This window comes from Salvelinus namaycush, chromosome 5, assembly GCF_016432855.1.
Source record: "Salvelinus namaycush isolate Seneca chromosome 5, SaNama_1.0, whole genome shotgun sequence".
Lineage (NCBI taxonomy): Eukaryota > Metazoa > Chordata > Actinopteri > Salmoniformes > Salmonidae > Salvelinus > Salvelinus namaycush.
In genome coordinates, this window is record NC_052311.1 from 60,475,299 (window position 1) to 60,489,377 (window position 14,079).

At 44.4% G+C, this 14,079-nt stretch overlaps 2 protein-coding genes across 2 annotated transcripts in view; both read left to right on the forward strand.

The window, feature by feature from the left end:
* Positions 1-14,079, forward strand: part of LOC120048605 (cell adhesion molecule 4-like) — a 752,359-nt gene that overhangs the window by 262,461 nt on the left and 475,819 nt on the right. The window lies entirely within an intron of this gene.
* LOC120048590 lies at positions 6,635-14,045 on the forward strand. Its single transcript, XM_038994683.1, has 10 exons — positions 6,635-6,946; positions 7,624-7,773; positions 7,941-8,051; positions 9,387-9,536; positions 9,842-9,979; positions 10,111-10,230; positions 10,514-10,646; positions 10,811-10,926; positions 11,118-12,664; positions 13,146-14,045. Exons 1-10 carry the CDS (start codon positions 6,806-6,808, stop codon positions 13,354-13,356), a joined length of 2,817 nt encoding a protein of 938 aa, XP_038850611.1. The 5' UTR covers positions 6,635-6,805; the 3' UTR covers positions 13,357-14,045.

Sequence of the window (14,079 nt, forward strand, 5' to 3'; positions counted from 1 at the left end):
CTTTGTGCATGACACAAGTAATTTTTCCAACAATTGTTAACAGACAGATTATTTCACTTATAATTCACTGTATCACAATTCCAGTGGGTCAGAAGTTTACATACAATAAGTTAACTGTGCCTTTAAACAGCTTGGAGAATTCCTGAAAATTATGTCATGGCTTTAGAAGCTTCTGTTAGGCTAATTGACATAATTTGAGTCAATTGGAGGTGTATCTGTGGATGTATTTCAAGGCCTACCTTCAAACTCAGTGCCTCTTTGCTTGATATCATGGGAAAATCAAAAGAAATCAGCCAAGACCTCAGAAAAAGAAATTGTAGACCTCCACAAGTCTGGTTCATCCTTGGGAGCAATTTCCAAACGCCTGAAGGTACCACATTCATCTGTACAAACAATAGTACGCAAGTATAAACACCATGGGACCACGCAGCCGTCATACCACTCAGGAAAGAGACGCGTTCTGTCTCCTATAGATGAACGTACTTTGGTGCAAAAAGTGCAAATCAATCCCAGAACAACAGCAAAGGACCTTGTGAAGATGCTGGAGGAAACAGGTACAAAAGTATCTATATCCACAGTAAAACGAGTCCTGTATCGACATAACCTGAAAGGCCGCTCAACAAGGAAGAAGCCACTGCTCCAAAACCGCCATAAAAAAGCCAGACTACGGTTTGCAACGGCACAAATATCGTACTTTTTGAGAAATGTCCTCTGGTCTGATGAAACAAAAACAAAACTGTTTGGCCATAATGACCATCGTTATGTTTGGAGGAAAAATGGGGGATGCTTGCAAGCCGAAGAACACCATCCCAACTGTGAAGCACGGGGGTGGCAGCATCATGTTGTGTGGGTGCTTTGCTGCAGGAGGGACTGGTGCACTTCACAAAATAGATTTCACCATGAGAAAGGAAAATTATGTGAATATATTGAAACAACATCTCAAGACATTAGTCAGGAAGTTAACGCTTGGTCGCAAATGGGTCTTCCAAATGGACAATGTCCCCAAGCATACTTCCAAGATTGTGGCAAAATGGCTTAAGGACAACAAAGTCAAGGTATTGGAGTGGCCATCACAAAGCCCTGACCTCAATCCTACAGAAAATGTGTGGGCAGAACTGAAAAAGTGTGTGCGAGCAAGGAGGCCTACAAGCCTGACTCAGTTACACCAGCTCTGTCAGGAGGAATGAGCCAAAATTCACCCAACTTATAGTGGAAGTCTACCCGAAACGTTTGACCCAAGTTAAACAATTTAAAGGCAATGCTACCAAATACTAATTGAGTGTATGTAAACTTCTGACCCACTGGGAATGTGATGAAAGAAATAAAAGCCAAATAAATAATTCTCTCTACTATTATTCTGACCTTTCACATTCTTAAAATAAAGTGGTGATCCTAACTGAACTAAGACAGGGAATTTTTACTCTGATTAAATGTCAGGATTTGTGAAAAACTGAGTTTAAATGTATTTGGCTAGGGTGTATGTAAACTTCCGACTTCAACTGTGTGTGTGTGTATATATATATATATATATATATATATATATATATATATATATATATATATATATATATATATATATTACACACAGTGGGGCAAAAAAGTATTTAGTCAGCCACCAATTGTGCAAGTTCTCCCACTTAAAAAGATGAGAGAGGCCTGTAATTTTCATCATTGGTACACTTCAACTATGACAGACAAAATGAGAAAAAAAAATCCAGAAAATCACATTGTAGGATTTTTTATGAATTTATTTGCAAATTATGGTGGAAAATAAGTATTTGGTCACCTACAAACAAGCAAGATTTCTGGCTCTCACAGACCTACATATATATATATATACATATATATATATCTCCTTCTCTCACACACTCGCTCTCCCTCTCTCTCTTTCTCTCTGTCAGGGCGCAGGGCAGTTGGATGCTCTGAAGCGGGCTCTGGAGGCGTTCCCAGTACCAGTGTGTCTGAACTGGAGCTGGGGGGAGGAGGGGACAGGAGCCACACTGGAGAACAACTGGACTGACATAGTACACAATCACTCGGTAACCAGATTTACCTTCTGATAAATGCATGTCATGATAGGCATATAATCTAGTTAATACAGTGCCTCGCAAAGTATTCACCCCCTTGGAATTTTTCCTATTTTGTTGCATTACAACCTGCAATTTAAATCGATTTTTATTTGGATTTCATGTAATGGACATACACAAAATAGTCCAAATTGGTGAAGTGAAATAAAATTTAAAAAAACAACAACCGGAAAAGTGGTGCGTGCATATGTATTCACCCCCTTTGCTATGAAGCCCCTAAATAAGATCTGGTGCAACCAATTACCTTCAGAAGCCACATAATTAGTTAGATTGCACACAGGTGGACTTTATTTAAGTGTCACATGATCTGTCACATGATCTCAGTATATATACACCTGTTCTGAAAGGCCCCAGAGTTTGCAACACCACTAAGCAAGGGGCACCACCAAGCAAGCGGCACCACCAAGCAAGCAGCACTATGAAGACCAAGGAGCTCTCCAAACAGGTCAGGGACAAAGTTGTAGAGAAGTACAGATCAGGGTTGGGTTATAAATAAATATCAGAAACTTTGAACATCCCACGGAGCACCGTTAAATCCATTATTAAAAAAAGGAAAGAATATGGCACCACAACAAACCTGCCAAGAGAGGGCTGCCCATCAAAACTCACGGACCAGGCAAGGAGGGCATTAAACAGAGAGGCAACAAAGAGACTAAAGATTACCCTGAAGGAGCTGCAAAGCTCCACAGCGGAGATTGGAGTATCTGTCCATAGGACCAATTTAAGCCGTACACTTCACAGAGCTGGGCTTTACGGAAGAGTGGCCAGAAAAAAATAAGCAAAGATGTTTGGTGTTCGCCAAAAGGCATTTGGGAGACTCGCCAAAAGGCATTTGGGAGACTCCCAAACATATGGAAGAAGGTACTCTGGTCAGATGAGACTAAAATTGAGCTTCTTGGCCATCAAGGAAAACGCTATGTCTGGGGCAAACCCAACACCTCTCATCTCCCGAGAACACCATCATGCTGTGGGGATGTTTTTCATCGGCAGAGACTGGGAAACTGGTCAGAATTGAACGAATGATGGATGGCGCTAAATACAGGGAAATTCTTGAGGGAAACCTGTTTCAGTCTTCCAGGGGTTTGAAACTGGGACGGAGGTTCACCTTCCAGTAGGACAATGACCCTAAGCATACTCCTAAAGCAACACTTGAGTGGTTTAAGGGGAAACATTTAAATGTCTTGGAATGGCCTAGTCAAAGCCCAGACCTCAATCCAATTGAGAATCAGTGGTATGACTTAAAGATTGATGTACATCTGCTCCAGCTCCTTCAAGTTGGATGGGTTCCGCTGTCCTTCAAGTTGGATCCATCCAACTTGAAGGAGCTGGAGCAGTTTTGCCTTGAAGAATGGGAAGAAATCCCAGTGGCTAGATGTGCCAAGCATATAGAGACATACCCTACTAGACTTGCAGCTGTAATTGCTACAAAGTATTGACTTTGGGGGGTTGAATAGTTATGCACACTCAAGTTTTCTGTTGTTTTGTCTTATTTCTTGTTTGTTTCACAATAAAAAATATTTTGCAACTGTGTGGTAGGCATGTTGTGTAAATCAAATGATACAAACCCCCCAAAAATCTATTTTAATTCCAGGTTGAAAGGCAACAAAATAGGAAAAATGCCAAGGGGGGTGAATACTTTCACAAACCACTGAATTAATGATCTCTCCCTACCTTTTACAACATATCTCTTTCTCCCACCCTCTCTCTCTCCTTACCTTTTACAACATATCTCTTTCTCCCACCCTCTCTCTCTCTCTCCCTACCTTTTACAACATATCTCTTTCTCCCACCCTCTCTCTCTCTCCTTACCTTTTACAACATATCTCTTTCTCCCACCCTCTCTCTCTCCCTACATTTTACAACATATCTCTTTCTCCCACCCCGTCTCTCTCCCTACCTTTTACAACATATCTCTTTCTCCCACCCTCTCTCTCTCTCTCCCTACTTTTTACAACATATCTCTTTCTCCCACCCTCTCTCTCTCCCTACCTTTTAAAACATATCTCTTTCTCCCACCCTCTCTCTCTCCCTACCTTTTACAACATATCTCTTTCTCCCACCCTCTCTCTCTCTCCCTACCTTTTACAACATATCTCTTTCTCCCACCCTCTCTCTCTCTCTCCCTACCTTTTACAACATATCTCTTTCTCCCACCCTCTCTCTCTCTCTCCCTACCTTTTACAACATATCTCTTTCTCCCACCCTCTCTCTCTCTCTCCCTACCTTTTATAACATATCTCTTTCTCCCACCCTCTCTCTCTCTCTCCCTACCTTTTACAACATATCTCTTTCTCCCACCCTGTCTCTCTCTCCCTACCTTTTACAACATATCTCTTTCTCCCACCCTCTCTCTCTCTCCCTACCTTTTACAACATATCTCTTTCTCCCACCCTCTCTCTCTCTCTCCCTACCTTTTACAACATATCTCTTTCTCCCACCCTCTCTCTCTCTCTCCCTACCTTTTACAACATATCTCTTTCTCCCACCCTCTCTCTCTCTCTCCCTACCTTTTACAACATATCTCTTTCTCCCACCCTCTCTCTCTCTCCCTACCTTTTACAACATATCTCTTTCTCCCACCCTGTCTCTCTCTCCCTACCTTTTACAACATATCTCTTTCTCCCACCCTCTCTCGCTCTCCCTACCTTTTACAACATATCTCTTTCTCCCACCCTCTCTCTCTCCCTACCTTTTACAACATATCTCTTTCTCCCACCCTCTCTCTCTCTCTCCCTACCTTTTACAACATATCTCTTTCTCCCACCCTCTCGCTCTCCCTACCTTTTACAACATATCTCTTTCTCCCACCCTCTCTCTCTCTCTCCCTACCTTTTACAACATATCTCTTTCTCCCACCCTCTCTCTCTCCTTACCTTTTACAACATATCTCTTTCTCCCACCCTCTCTCTCTCTCCCTACCTTTTACAACATATCTCTTTCTCCCACCCTCTCTCTCTCCCTACCTTTTACAACATATCTCTTTCTCCCACCCACCCTCTCTCTCTCTCCCTACCTTTTACAACATATCTCTTTCTCCCACCCTCTCTCTCTCCCTACCTTTTACAACATATCTCTTTCTCCCACCCTGTCTCTCTCTCCCTACCTTTTACAACATATCTCTTTCTCCCACCCTCTCTCTCTCTCCCTACCTTTTACAACATATCTCTTTCTCCCACCCTCTCTCTCTCTCCCTACCTTTTACAACATATCTCTTTCTCCCACCCTCTCTCTCTCTCTCCCTACCTTTTACAACATATCTCTTTCTCCCACCCTCTCTCTCTCTCTCCTTACCTTTTACAACATATCTCTTTCTCCCACCCTCTCTCTCTCTCCCTACCTTTTACAACATATCTCTTTCTCCCACCCTCTCTCTCTCTCTCCCTACCTTTTACAACATATCTCTTTCTCCCACCCTCTCTCTCTCTCTCCCTACCTTTTACAACATATCTCTTTCTCCCACCCTCTCTCTCTCTCCTTACCTTTTACAAAATATCTCTTTCTCCCACCCTCTCTCTCTCTCCCTACCTTTTACAACATATCTCTTTCTCCCACCCTGTCTCTCTCCCTACCTTTTACAACATATCTCTTTCTCCCACCCTCTCTCTCTCTCCCTACCTTTTACAACATATCTCTTTCTCCCACCCTATCTCTCTCCTTACCTTTTACAACATATCTCTTTCTCCCACCCTCTCTCTCTCTCCCTACCTTTTACAACATATCTCTTTCTCCCACCCTCTCTCTCTCTCCCTACCTTTTACAACATATCTCTTTCTCCCACCCTCTCTCTCTCTCTCCCTACCTTTTACAACATATCTCTTTCTCCCACCCTCTCTCTCTCCCTACCTTTTACAACATATCTCTTTCTCCCACCCTCTCTCTCTCCTTACCTTTTACAACATATCTCTTTCTCCCACCCTCTCTCTCTCTCCCTACCTTTTACAACATATCTCTTTCTCCCACCCTCTCTCTCTCTCTCCCTACCTTTTACAACATATCTCTTTCTCCCACCCTCTTTCTCTCTCTCCCTACCTTTTACAACATATCTCTTTCTCCCACCCTCTCTCTCTCTCTCCCTACCTTTTACAACATATCTCTTTCTCCCACCCTCTCTCTCTCCCTACCTTTTACAACATATCTCTTTCTCCCACCCTCTCTCTCTCTCTCCCTACCTTTTACAACATATCTCTTTCTCCCACCCTCTCTCTCTCTCTCTCCCTACCTTTTACAACATATCTCTTTCTCCCACCCTCTCTCTCTCTCCCTACCTTTTACAACATATCTCTTTCTCCCACCCTGTCTCTCTCTCCCTACCTTTTACAACATATCTCTTTCTCCCACCCTCTCTCTCTCTCTCCCTACCTTTTACAACATATCTCTTTCTCCCACCCTCTCTCTCCCTACCTTTTACAACATATCTCTTTCTCCCACCCTCTCTCTCTCTCTCCCTACCTCTTACAACATATCCGTCCCTCCCTCCCTCTCTCTCTCTCTCTTTCTCTCTCTGATCAGATGATGTGTAAGACCCAGAGGCACCAACAGGAGGCGCTGTGGGAGTTGGTCCATACTGAGCTCACCTACATCAACAAGCTCACTGTTGTCGCTGACGTAAGACATACAGACAGACAGACACCCTGCTCTCATTACTCTCATTACTGAAAACATATCAATGTCTTTCAGTGATATGTCCATAACAACCAGTGACTATTCATAATAGAAATATGATAATAGTAACTGTTATCTGTATAGCATCTTTTATTGTAATGTCATTTTTCAATGCCCGTGTTTGTTTGTGTCATTGTGTTTCTCAGTTGGTGATGGCAGCTCTTACCAACCTGCACCAGCATGGATTCCTCTTAGAGGTCAGTCTATATGAGCTGGGTTCTCATTCACAGGGTTTTCTGTAGGGAACATTTTCTCTAGAACTCACTCTCTGGTCTTTGGGCCTGTCTGTGTTTCCCGGCTGACCACTCAAATAGATGTGTTGCAATGAACTAAGAATGTGCTTTTGAGCTGGATCTTGCATGATCTGACTGGGATCAGGTGTGTGTGTTTTCATGAATGACTTTGACCTTTGGTTGAATTTGAAACCAGTATTCAGTTCAAGGGCAGGCCCTTGGGCCTAGTTGAAGCCGACTGCTGTAGTACAACATACTGTACATACAGTACATACTGCTGAGCTGACATACTAACACACTGAGAACATCTGCTCTATCTGACACAGAACACACCAGGGCAGATGGAACATTCAGCTCAATAACAGAATGTTAGATAATTCCTGCTGAGAATGTGGAAAGTATCTGAGAATGTGGGGGAGTGAGTTCTGCAGAGTTCTACAGCTAGACACTGCAGCTTTGTCAAACAATTACCCTCTTCATCTTTTTTTATCACAAAAGGTCTACAACTATCATATATTTGTATTGACTTTAGACAACCACAAACTTCAACACATACTGACAAGAGGTGTTGGGTAGATTGTAGGTTCAAAATCAAGAAAGTAGTATCATCACCCTCTTTTTCCTGTCCCTCTCTTCCGCAGGTGACACCTGAGAACCTCTTCTCCAACCTTCCCTCCATCCTCAGCGTCCACCGGCTCTTCTGGCAGGAAGTGATGTATCCCATGTTACAGGAAGTCCGCAGGACGGGGAAGCCCTTTGACCCCATGGGGTTAGAGGCAGGATGCCTGCAGGTACAGTACTGACTGTCAATCACATCTAGTATCAGGGTCACATATGGGATGAAAGTATAAGGGTCAAACGGGGGTGAAAGGAAGGAATGGAAACACGGGTCATGGGTTTAAAACATGTTTGTTTACAGCAATCTTTGTCTAATCCCATCCCCACCCTCTGTCTGTAGTTCCCTGAGCGATTCTCCACCTATCTGCACTACTGTTGTAAGGAGGAGAGCACAGTGGAGTTTACGAGCAAACTGACAGACACCAACCTGCACTTCCACACCTACTTAATGGTGAGTTAAACACACGCACACACACACACAAACACATTTTTTATACTTTATTTGAATCCATAAATCATAATTCATACAAATATCTCAGGACAAGGATACTTGGACACCTAGGGAAACAGATAGCACCTTCTTCTTCACACAGCAAGGCTCCCCATGACTGCTGACACAGAGCAATACCTCGCTATCAGCTTCGTCTTATGTAGGCCTGCTATCTGAAGTCCAGGTACTGTCAGCCTGTGAACATGGCAGAGACTACCCAATATCACCGTAGCAAGCATGCACTGTTACGAGGCTGTTCAGGAGTGACACGAGGGGCTGGTATTTAAGCAGCTTGTCAGAAAAGGACTGCTCCATGTAGTAGTCCAATGAGCAGCCCACCTCCAGAATCAGCCCCTCCCTCTGGCCTCCCCCACAACAACAATATCTGTCTTATTCGCCAGACAAGAAAACACATGATCATCAACATCAAACCAGCCTCCTCTGCAAAGAGAATGTTTGTGTATGTGTTCGGTTGGTGACTCCACTTGTCTCACCTCCGTAGCCACCAGGTCAACAAGGCGGTCATGTCTAGGTCATGTCTCAGTATGAACAGAAACCATTAACAACATGTGCAACAGACTCCTTTACGTTTACCTCAGGGTGGAAAACACAGAAGGGATCATGGTTTGCAGGGTACCAGAGAGCTAGGTTGTATTTTGTTGGTAGAACTCGCCTTAACAGTAAAGGTGAGAATGTCCTTGCCAATAGCAGTATTATGGTACATGGAATGGGAGACAGAAACAAACCCACACACACCACTTCATACACAAGCCCACTTCTTGTTTACGTGTTGCACACCCTATCACTCTCACCCAAAGTCACTCTGCGTCACACATACGGTTCTCCAAACTACCCTTCATTACGGTAACACAGTCTGGAACATCAGTGAATTGAGTCATAGCAGCCGCAGAACTTCTTCTGTTATTGATCTAGTGGTTTTGATGATCACCATATCCAGGCCTTCTGTTATTGGTAATATCCTGAAGGCCAAACACTTGTTACACCAACGCCCTGACCTAATGACTCAGAGAGCCTAGCCTGCACATTGTCTTCTTAAAGGTTAGAACGTGTCTTTGGCTGTTTTTTGCTGTCTAAGCACTTTTACAGCTTGTTCAAAGAATCTCCATTATGAGTTTTGCGAGCCTTTGAATTTGTCCACTACTATGTAACAGTATTTTTTCATGCACAGTAACAACACTGTATTTCCATGAGTTCTACCGAAGCCATAACTTTGGGTATAAGGTCTAGAGAGACTACTAGACTACTACAAATGAATGTTTTTCTCCATGTCCATAGTGGGTGGAGACACACCCCCAGTGTGAGCGGATGCGTCTGGGAGATATGCAGGCCAAACCCATCCAGAGGATCACCAAGTACCCCCTGCTGCTGAAGGCTGTCCTCAAGACCACCCAGGATCCCCACACACAGCACACACTCAGGGGCATGGTGAGTGAAGAGCTGGCCTTTTAAATCAATGCCTTTTAATTCAGTTTGTCAGGCCTGAGGCTGTTCATGTTCATTAGGAAAGGAAGTTGCGCGTTCCAGCTAATTGCCTCTACTAGTAATAGATGAAAAGGCAAATTAAGGAAATATCTCTGTCCCACACACACACACTCTCCCTCTCCCTGTTTCTCTCTGTTTCTCTCTCTCTCACTCTCTTTCTCTCACTCACTCTCTCTTTTCTTTCTCTATCTATCTCTCTCTTTCTATCTATCTATCTCTCCCTATCCCTATCCCTCTCTCTCCTCCAGTTGGCCTGTGTTAATGGGTTTCTGGACAGCATCAATGACTACTTGAGGCTTAAGGATGAGGAGCTGGCCCTCTCGCTCTCCGCCCAGAAGATAGAGGGATACGACGTGATGGAGGGGATGAATGAGGAAATTGACAAGGTGAAAGACAGAAGAAAAACCTTTCTAGGAACAGAGTACAGGATAGGAAACTACACCAACCCTAGAAAACGATATAGATACTGTAATGTGTGATGCAGACAGTAAGTAGTCAATGTTGATGTCATCCACAGCATGTCAGAGAGTTCTGCAGTTTTGATTTGACGTGCCCTGTCAGAGGGGTGGGTCCTGGGGTCATACGCCAGCTGCTATTGGAGGAGACCCTGAAGATCAGAGGAAGGAAGGATCACAAGGTAGGTTGAGTGACAGAATCTCACTCTGTTCCAGTGAAACATTGACTTCCATGTAGAGGATTCTTCCTAATATTATCATCTCATGAGCACAGACTTTGATTATAACTACTTTGAGGAAAAATGTACTTACTACGACTGTGATGTGTGGTTGTCTCACCTAGCTATCTTAAGATGAATGCACTAACTGTGAGTAGCTCTGGATAAGAGCATCTGCTAAATGACTAACATGTAAAATATAGATGGCATGTTTCTGTGGGCTTGTTGCGACTGTTGTGTGGTGAAGCTGGAGGTGACAGCCCTGCTCTTCTCTGACGTGCTGCTGGTGACCAAGGTCCAGAAGAAGGCAGACAGACTGAAGGTAGTTCGCCCCCCGCTGGCCCTGGATAGAACACGCTGTGACACACTCAAAGATGGCTGTGAGTACAGTCATTGACCATACAGTACATATCCCAGAAGTGGAAAGATGAAACGTTGCTCTGTCTCTTGCTACAGAGACCAGTTGTAGAGTTTTAAATGACAATTCTTTCTTTATCTCTCCCTCGCTCTCTCCCTCTTCCTTCCCCCTCTCTCCATCTCCCAGGTTCGTTTGTGGTGGTGGAGGTGAGTGTTCTGGGCTGTGCGGCGAATGTCTATATCTTCTCCACCTCCAGCCCAGAGAGCTGCTCTACATGGGTCTTCACTATCCACAAGGCACAGGTAAACAGACAGAAAAATACTGACTAAAATGGTAATGACATGATTTATTGTAGTTACCTTTTGGTCTCTTTGGTATTAAATCAATGAATGAATGATTAAATGTACAATGTACATAATGTATAACATACAGTGATATCGATGCTATCGATGCTCTCCTTTTATCCCTCTTTCTTTCTTCCATTCATTGACAGGAAACACTGCAGGGCCTGAAAGAGACAGAGGCCAGCAGACGACTGCAGACCAAACAGAGAGACCTACAGCTACAGGAACAGGCCACACCCCCTACAGAGCCCAAGATGACCATTGAGGAATCAGTAGATCAGCCTCCTGACCAATCAGAAGCACAGAGCCCTTTTTCTTTGGAGGTGAAACCTGTTGAGGAACTCCTCATCCAATCAGTGAATGGGACATTGGTGTCCATAGCAACAGAGGCGGAACAACCAACTCAGGAACCAGTGCACTATAAAGATGCAATGTTGCCAGGACAACCACGCAAGCTCAGTGACATTCATAACCAATCATTTGCAGGCGGGGTAATGAAAAAGGGGCAAGGAGGTGGCAGGGTCATGGATGAGGTTATGATGTCAGAGGCAAGGGTGAGCGAGGTCGGAGACATCAACCAATGGGAGGAGGGGATTGAGTCCAGGGGGATTAAAGAACGAAGGGTGACCTGGACCCATTCCAGACAGTCTAACTCTCTACCTCGAGTGGCAACAGAAACCTTTCAACCCAAGCACAACCTGTTGCTAGGCGGATATCCTAACATAGACTACCCACGACACCAATCCAGCACTTTCCCACTTTCTCCATGCAGGGAAAACAATGAAAAGGTTTCTATCACTATTAGTCAAATGGAATCCCAAGGATTGCTCTCACAGGGAGGACGAGCCACATCCACACGGAGGAATTCTGCCCCCCAGTCAGTGGAGCAACAAGCCATGAGGAACTCGTGGCTCACCCAATCAGGAGAGCAGGAGGCTTTAGTGGAATCATGGAGGTTTTCTCGGAAGTTGAATTCACCACGGTTACGCAGGAGAAGGCCTATAAACATTGAGCAGACTGCTGCCCCTCAGATGTCACAAAGTGGGTCTGACAGCTCTGGGATGGCCCAGTCTGCGCCACGCACAAACTCTTCCTCCAACTCTGACTCAGACTGCAACCAGAAACTCAGGGGTTCCTACCAACACAACTCAGGTTCCTCCGGACAGAGCTCTGACTCTCACCTGGTGCTCAAGCTGGGGTCCTTGAAGATGAACGGAGGGGTATTCTGGGACATGCCTGCAGAGAGAGAGTTCTCCCCAGAGCCCCACGCTTTCTCTAGGCCAGAGCTGCCTAAAGACACCCCAGAGGAGACTCAGAGGAGCGCGTCCATACCAGATATCATCGTCCAAGGAGGATATAGTTCTCTTCTGACCTCAGCCAAGCCCTCCAACGCGCGAATAGCACACTCTCCCCCTCCTGGGTTGGATCCATACTTGTACCCCTCCCCTCTGGAGAGCATTTTGAACCGGGCCAAGGAGAGAAGAAAGGACGGAGGGAGAAGAGAGGGAAAGGGGAAATCTCCAACCTTCAGAACATGGGCTCTTCCTCCTTCTCCGTGTTTCTCCACCACTCCGTCCCAGTCGCCCAGTGAAGGGGATAGAGAGACTGAGCTGGTCAGACGGCTGGCCCCCAGTGTCAGTCAGGGAGGGATAGAGGAGAGGGTGGACGGAGATGAGGAGGAGGAGAAGAAGAGCAGGTGAGTTTTACATCAAAACTCAGTTGGATATAAAAGAAAAGAACGTCTTCAAAGTATGCTTAATCAGTTTGAAGATTCATCTATTGAAATGACTGAGTCAGATAGGTGTGGGTGGCTGATGGCCACTATGGAACAGTTTCATTCTGGGTTATTTTATCACTCTACCTACTGGGCTGATTACCATGTAGTGTAGGATCACTCTATGTTCAAATCGTTATTCTTGCAAGTTGCATTTACTGTCATAACCATGACATGCCACCCGTGACCATGTTTCATGTCATGACAACCATGTCATCATAACCAATCTAGCCTGATCACCAGATTGGTGTCCACTTTAGCCAACTACTTTGTTAATGTCACGCCAAACATTCCAGTGAACAACATGGAAGTAGACCAAAGCAGAAACAAATCTTGTGACTAAGCTATTTGCAATCCAACAAGTTTATCTCCATTGTAAGAGCTTTTTTCCTGTCTCTTCTAGCCCCGCCTTTCCTGATAGCGCCAGGACTGATTGGCCAGGCTGGTGCTTTGAAGCCGATGAGGTCCTGGATCAGCTGACCCCAGAGGACAGTGGCGTTGGTGTTGATGAGGAGTGGTGGGAAGCGGCTGAGGTGGGGATCAGCCAAACTTTGACCTTGAGAGACTTCCAGCGAATCGGCACGCATGAGGACGGGACGATTAGTCAGGTGTAGTTCTGCATAGGCTACTGGGAGTCCTTCATTCTCCAAGACTTTATCTGCACTTTATGGGGAATAATATGTCATTTGAGATTTTCACTGTGCCGGAGTGGACATATAACAACTTGATACTTTTCCACAGCAAGATATTGATTGAGTGAGCTGATTGACACCAAATGTTTGATTTCAGTTTGTTGCATGGAATGCTTGTGAGTGATTTTGAGTTTGTGATTATGAGTCTGAGTGAACAGCAGAATAATTTTCTTCAACCTGCATAATGTTGTTAGAGCTACAGATGTAGGATCTTCATTTGATCACTCTTTTGTTGCTGAGGTTTTTTCCTGCAACGCTGGAATGCAGATGAGCTTTGTGATTTATGTAAATGTACTGAAAACCCGCACTAACACACGGTTATATTAACAATATTGCACTTTTCATGTAGCCTACTTTTGGCCAGCTTCAAGCAACATTATGGACTAAATGTTCAAATCCTGTTGCTGTAGCGTTCTTAAGATCCTACATCTGTAGACGCCTATACTGTCTTATACAGGTGTACTTTTTGATGTGGTGTCAAGTAACTGAAATGCTGTGTATACATAGAACGACATGTTTCATTATACTTAATTTGAGTTGTTAATTTATAAGAGTAACTGCGTATTTGGTATTGTGACCCATTTGGGAGATTCATACTGATATATTGTAATAAAGAGATAGATTTAAACCAATGAAGTGTTTAGA

Bases quoted from the DNA above. Each gene is read 5' to 3' on its own strand.
- LOC120048590 (XM_038994683.1), top strand. From the start codon at position 6,806: ATGATAATAGTAACTGTTATCTGTATAGCATCTTTTATTGTAATGTCA. The intron at 6,947-7,623 runs GTCAGTCTATAT...TCTCTTCCGCAG, and splicing joins AGCATGGATTCCTCTTAGAG to GTGACACCTGAGAACCTCTT. The intron at 10,927-11,117 runs GTAAACAGACAG...ATTCATTGACAG, and splicing joins TCACTATCCACAAGGCACAG to GAAACACTGCAGGGCCTGAA.